Source organism: Trachymyrmex septentrionalis, unplaced genomic scaffold (genome assembly GCF_001594115.1).
Source record: "Trachymyrmex septentrionalis isolate Tsep2-gDNA-1 unplaced genomic scaffold, Tsep1.0 scaffold121, whole genome shotgun sequence".
In the NCBI taxonomy this organism is placed as follows: Eukaryota; Metazoa; Arthropoda; class Insecta; order Hymenoptera; family Formicidae; genus Trachymyrmex; species Trachymyrmex septentrionalis.
The window spans coordinates 266,101-273,199 of NW_017304341.1; the positions used below are offsets into that span (position 1 = coordinate 266,101).

Here is a 7,099-nt window from a genome sequence, read left to right on the forward strand (position 1 = left end):
GTGACAATAAAGGATGTATATAATAAAAGATATATATAAAGATGTAAATTTATATAAAAAAAAAGTTTATATAAAAAAAATTTCTTTATGGTCTGCTTCTCTCAAAGAGTGTCCTGTATCAGTCAAATAAAGCATCGCGCGGGAAAAGAACGGAAACACAGTCGATTGGTGTTCTCTCTTCTCATCACATCCTTGTGTTTCTGCTCGACCTCATAATCGCGATTGCTCGAGGGTGAAGACAAATCGATCGGTGCGCCTTTTCTTCTCCTTCACTTCCCTTCATTACGACGTCCATTTACGAGAATGTCGTAAATGGGGAAGGCGTACAAGAAACGGAGCGGAAAGAGAGGTTGGAGGGGTGGTGTGCGCTCTCGCGAAGCCAGGCAAAAATGGCCAGCACAAAACAGTGAACGTAATGTGATACTAAATGATAATAAAGCTAAAGTAATTATTGTTTAGCGTGCGACGCCGCGGCGTTCATGGCACGAGCGCGACTCGTGGCTCTTGGCGTGAGCAAGAGGAAAATCTTGCGATCGCGAAGGGACATCGAGGAGGATACCGACGAAGAAAGATCTTGCGAGTCGCCTATATAATAATTTAAGCAATCAGCTTTTTATCATCATTCTTTCCTTTACCCTTTCGCCCACCCTTATCACGCACTCCCGACATCAGTCGTCCCCTCTTCTCGAGCCGTAAACGCACTAGGATTATGCATTACAGATTATTTTATTGTTAATTAATTATGTTTAGCGCGCACGCGCACCTGGATGTCCCTCTCGAGACACCGTGATCGCACCGTTGAGGAGAAAAGAAAAGCATAGATCTCGAATTTCGCTTTCGATCGCAGTTGATCGAGAATGCGGAAGAAAATGATACTTTTTTTTTATATGATTATTTGACGTTGCAGAATTCTTCGGAATTTCTTTTGTCATTGTATAGCAGTAAAACAATAAAATGAATTACGCATCGTTCAGTAAAGAGAAAATTTAAGAGATATAAAGACCAATAATTGGCAAAATCTTGCAAAACGTGTAAAACGTTGATTTTCTACCATCACCGTTCTGTAAATTTAGCGTCTTCTTTTCCTCATTCGGACATCCGGGTGAAACCATTGTAGATTTTAAGCATCTTCCAAGCGGGGCGCGAGCTCCGTGTGCTTTCTTAGTGTTCATAGGTTTATGAAAAATAAATTAAAATTCTGAAGAAACCTGGTGTACGACAAGATAAAAAGAAGCGAGCATAATCGAACTAATATATGTATGTTTCTAATACTTCCCTCTTCCATTCCTTTAGACCTGTTTTGTGATCTATTGAAAGATACCTATATTATTTAATTGCGCGATTGTGAAATGTGTATATACATAATAATATATACAAAAATTTGTAGAAGAATTGCATTTGAATTTAAATATTACTAAGCAAATTTAACGATTTTAATAAATTAGTTAAACGAACCCATTTTAAATTATTTCACAAATTACCGATTTTGGGAGCTCTTAATAATTTTGATATAATTAAAGAAGACGAAAAGAAAATTATGTACACTTATTTAACGGAATTTATCTATATATCGTTACGTCTGTCTATCCCTGTTAACGATCACTACCTTCATCGATGTGAATGAGAATATAAGATCAAAATCAAAAAGTTAATTATTGTTTTCGTGATACGGATAGCGGTTTGCTGTTCACAGAATCTTCAAAGAGTTCCCCAACAGAGGTGCAAAAGATATCGCCAGCTAACGGTCCGAGGACTTCTCGGTTTTGTACAAAAAGAAAAACCACAGCGAGACCCGTTACTAGTGGGCTACGTTCCAACAAGACGCTGTATATACCGTATACATCCAATCTGGATGGTGTCGATTGCATAATTACGCGGCAAGTAAATGTCCATTCCTCGATTTATCCTCCCGAGAAGAATCGGTCTGCTCGATCGCACTTACCTGGCAGCCGAATGTAAATAACTGTTTGTACGAGGACTGAATTAGCCGCTGAAACCGGCTTTATATGTTAAATGACTAGAGGAAGTGGACAGATACATATTTGCCTTTCATAATTGAATAAGACGTGTTTTGATTGTAATTCATGCATGAAATAAGCAATTAATTAGTTTTAATATGCATAATAAATGAAGGCAATCAAATATTTTTGAAGCGACAAGAAAAATAGAGAAAGAGAGAGAGAGAGAGAGAGAGAGAGAGAGAGATTTCAGAAACTTTTTAAATATAATAATTTCGACGCGTGTACTTTTTGCTTTAAACTCAACACTATCTCATACGTCAATTGTATTACATTTCATTAATTAAAATTTCGCGCAAACATGATATGCTATTGCAAGCAAAATAATATATCTATATTTTTGTTACAAAAAAGAAAAAAATCGATGAGCTCGATACGTGAACGGAAATAATTATTGCACGTTGACCGAGTTTTTTCGACCGTGAACCGACATATATAATTTCAATTAAAAATGGATATGCGTTTTGTGTGTAAATTAATGTGGCGTAATTAACGAGATAAGTATTTTAATAGATGTGATATATTTGAATATATGCGCGTAAGTTTAAATATTAGCGTAATAAGAATAATCAGAATATTGTCTAGAAAAGCAGTGAGTATGCAATTACAAAAATCTTAGAAGATTTATTAGCCTTCACTATCTTTTCTCTAAAAATTCCTAAATAATGAGTGTATAAATCTAAATTGGAGAGAGAGAGAGAGAGAGAGAGAGAGAGAGAGATATCGTGAAACAAAATTCTTCTAATCCGTTAACTTTGCATTTAATCTGAGAAATCATTGGCATTCCACGCAGTTGATAGACCTCGCTCTAGCGCTGTTCCCGTAAGGGCTGGCGTCTCCGATTGCGAAGTACCGTTTATTCTGAAGTTGCATAATGGATCTTGCATTTCTGGTTCTTGGTCGCGTCGCCGATGGACTTGCCAAGAGATTCGTAGGCGCATCATTGACCAATGACCAACAACGTCTTCTCGGCCAGCGTCTCGGGCCACGGAGAGTACCGTAAGAGTACTAATACGTGGGTAATACAGAGGGGATAAGACCTCTCTCGGTCAATGCTCCTGCTTAATGTATATAAAGGTTGGAGCCATGACGGATATTCGAGGCAGATCGTCATCAGACATGTTCGGGAAGATTATCCTAGTACTTTCGGCTCTGGCCTGGGCCAGTGCCCAGATTCCTAATCTGGGCTTCTGTCCCGAATATATACCCATGGCGAATTTTAACAGGCAAAGGGTGAGTAATGTTGTTTCGTTAAACACAATTTATGAGTGTATCACATACATATTCGGTTTATTTTATTTTCTTTTATTATTTTGTTATTTTATTTTGTTTGTAGAATATATTCTAATTACAGCGATGTTTCATTATGAAACGAATATCAGAGAAAATTAAATTTTCTCTACATTGCAGAATATTATGTGTAATGAATATTTGATTTTCTTACAGTTCATGGGTATTTGGTATGAAGCAGAAAGATATTTCCAGCTTAGTGAAGTAGTATCTCGATGCGTTATGTCGAATTATACGAAAGGTGCCGATGGCAAGTACCGCGTGAGCAATGAAGTAACGAATCGTTTGTAAGTATATGTATATATATATATATATACATATTTCATCTAATTCGCTCGATAAATTTGTAAAGTGTATGGGAACTTCATTAAAAACTAATGGAATTTTAATAATATAATATCTCTGACATTTAGCACTGGTGTAAAGAGGATACTGGAAGGTGAAATTAAGCCCGCGGCTTCCAGAGCCGAGGAGGGTAAACTTCAGGTCAGATATACTACAGTTCCACTGACTCCAGAGACTAAGTACTCTGTACTCGAAACGGATTACGATTCGTTTGCCGTTTTATGGAGCTGTCAAGGTATCGGTCCGGTACACGCACAAAATGCATGGGTCATGACGAGAGAACGAGTACCGTCCGGAAAAGTGCTTCAAAAGGTAAAAGCTTAATAGAATAAAAATCAAATTTTAAGAAGAACCCTATATTCAGCCAAAGTGGATTTTGGTTCAATACAAATTTCTCGTGTAAATTTATATATGTTCTGATTCTGCATATTGCGCGCCAAAATGTTTTTCCGGACTTAAAACGCATTCATAAGTAGAATCGGAATAGTAATATTACTTATTAAATTGTATAAGCAATTACTAACAAAAAATTAATAATTTTTGATGCTAATAAATATTTTTTAGCAAGAATATTAATTACCATATGCTGATGAAATCTAAAAACTGCGAATAATTTATTGCGAAAAATATTACCTTTGTTCGTATTTTAAAATACAAAATTAATTAAAAAATCGTTTTTTAATTCATAAAGGGTATTTTCGCAATTAATAATTAAAAAATTAAATTTTAATAGAATTTAAATTAAAATGTAGAATTATTAATTTTAAATGAATTACAATTAAGTAAACTAGTTTATATTAAACCATAATTTATTTGAGTTTTAATATATTCAGGATTTACGGCCGGGAATATAGGAAAATAAAAATTATTAATATAAAATAAAGAGTAATAAGTTTTACGTTTGAAAATTATTAATACACTTACAGTTATAACATACGCGTGTTGTAGAATTATTATCATTATAAAAGTTTAAAATCTCTTTTTTTCGATTGCAGGCTTATGGCGTTCTTGATAAATACAAGATATCGAAAACGTTCTTCGTGAAAACCGATCAAGCAGAATGCGCCTATTTGGACACCTCGACAACGGAGGAGTCTGAGGAGCCTGAGCAGGAGAAGCCGGAGAAGTCAGAGAAGCGAAAACAGAGACCGCAACAAACTGAGCCGAATGAGAGTTCCAGATCATCCATCGCTCTGAATAATGCCGATACTGAGGTAAAGGAGAAGGAGGAACCAACAGCCGAGATTATAGCTGAGAAAGCGCTCGCCGATATTCCGAAGATAATAGCGGAGGAACCCGTAAAGCTCGAGCAGCCCATCGAAACTATTCCCGAACGGATCTTGAAGTTAGCAGAGACGATAAAGGAGGAGAGTGACGATACGAGGGATAAAATGATCATTGTCGAGGTCAGGGAGGAGAACGTCGCGGAAAATACGAAAGAAGAGAAAAGCGGACATTCGAAAGAGCCAAAAGCAACTGCTTAGAAGTATTATTTAGCAAAAAAGTCTGTTAGTTGGCGCTAGCAGGGATGTATTCCTGGGGATTTTCGACGTCTTAGGCTCATAGCGGTTTCCTCATTGAGAACCAGTCTCGCTTAAGTACCGTAAAATCATTAATCACTGTTCCATCGACTGTCGTTCTACGTTGTCGTTTGAGGACATATAGGGTTGGCACGGCGCTTTTGTTTTATAGGCTTACGTACAAATGTAAAAAAAAAAAAAAGAAAAGAAAAGAAACAAAGATAAATAAAATTGTTATAAAAAATGTCTTGATAAAACGTACCCGTTTGTTTATTATTTCCATTTCACTATAGATATGATGATATGCATGTCAAATTAATTACTGTAGCGTAAATTAATTATAAGTTAATACACAGAATTATATCTGATTAATGAAAAATAATATTTGATTAATGAGACATACTAACTTTATTTAAAAAAACTTCATTTTTCTTTAAAATTTTTCTACGTATAATAATTTACTACTATAAGTTATATGCCGTGAGTAGTCATACAATAAGAGAGAAAATGCAGTTCTTAAACTCTTGGAAAGTCTTTTTAGCTTTCGCGTCACAATGTGGTGCCAGTAAAAGCTAAATGTGTCATAGTATTTTCTATGTAAATATAAATATATAAGCAGGTCATAACGGATATATTTTTCATATCGTCATTAATAGTTCAATCTTCAATAATAATATAATAATCATATCAATTTAAAACTATCACTTGATACACAACCACCGATGTGACGTTAAACGTTTATGAACGATCAAATAAATGTTTCAACTCTGAATGCAAATGAAGAAATAAAAAGCTTAAATATATTTTTCTTGCATTTGGATATATAAAGAATATTAAAAAAAAAATATTTTATGTATAAATATAATGCAAAAATATTTTTTTCCAAATTTACCTTTCTTCCCAAATGTACATTTCTTGATTAATAACTTTATAGAATTAATTAAGACTAATTTGATAGTACATAAATACTCTATAGATACTTTTTTATTCTCTGTAATGCATAAATACTTAAAACAAAAATACATTTATCATAAACGTGCTATTAAAAAATTCCAAGTCATTCTATCAGTCTATTAACATATTTATTTCGTATCTGATTTATTAGTCATTACTGCGAAATCCATGCAAGCACAAACGAGCAATTTTCAAAAGTGGTCCATCGCATCTGATCATGAAGCGGTCCTCGTGCCTTTGAATATGTCGATCATCTATTGGTCAATGGCAAATTCGAGCCGGGTTTCTTGAACCCCGAACGTACCGTTACTGACCTACTAACTGTCAGTACTCTGCCAAACATATCCAGTCAACCTTCGCGGGTTCGTCTCCGACGAAGCGAATCGCGGAGCGGGAAGTTCAGTTACCTACGAACGATCCGCCGTGTGAGAAGTAATCCTCAGCGCTAATCCTCGTCAAGATCATCTCGAAAAAACTGACATTCGACGCGTTTTCTGATTATCCGACGGTCAAGGCTATCAGGTGAGTGCCATGAGATTGTATTGCCGATATCGCGTTCAGGTTGTTTCTCTTTGCCCTTTCTACTTTGATCGAATTTCCCAACAATAAATTGCTCGCTGAACTACTTGTGCAAATATAAACTTCTTGTCAGGTAAATTAAAGAGATCAGAGAGTTAGAAATCAAGTTGCTCGAACTTGAATAATTCACGTGTAAAAGTTTCGCGTAACAGTTTGACTGTATTTAACATTATCGTACCAAGAGGAATGTTTATATCAATATGAATTTCAAATTGCTAGTACAATAAAAAAAAGAAAAAGGATGATGACACTTGAAATAATTTATTACTTCATTCTTAATCTTTGTAGCATATAAAAAGCGAAATCAACATAGGTTATGCAATAAAAGCGATAAAAACTAGTCCCAACAAGTAAAATACGTTTATAAACGTTATAAAGTATGCCACGCAGAAC

At 35.1% G+C, this 7,099-nt stretch overlaps 2 protein-coding genes across 2 annotated transcripts in view; both read left to right on the plus strand.

Annotated features, from left to right (window-relative positions):
- The first annotated feature begins 3,064 nt into the window (after positions 1-3,064).
- On the plus strand, positions 3,065-5,389 carry LOC108754893 (apolipoprotein D-like). Its single transcript, XM_018497555.1, has 4 exons — positions 3,065-3,251; positions 3,465-3,595; positions 3,722-3,965; positions 4,649-5,389. Exons 1-4 carry the CDS (start codon positions 3,084-3,086, stop codon positions 5,135-5,137), a joined length of 1,032 nt encoding a protein of 343 aa, XP_018353057.1. The 5' UTR covers positions 3,065-3,083; the 3' UTR covers positions 5,138-5,389.
- Positions 5,390-6,501: 1,112 nt separating this feature from the next.
- Positions 6,502-7,099, plus strand: part of LOC108754961 (apolipoprotein D-like) — a 2,783-nt gene continuing 2,185 nt past the window's right edge. Inside the window, exon 1 of the mRNA XM_018497651.1 lies at positions 6,502-6,649. The gene's annotated coding sequence lies outside the window, so the exon portion shown is untranslated. The remainder of the gene's footprint in view (positions 6,650-7,099) is intronic.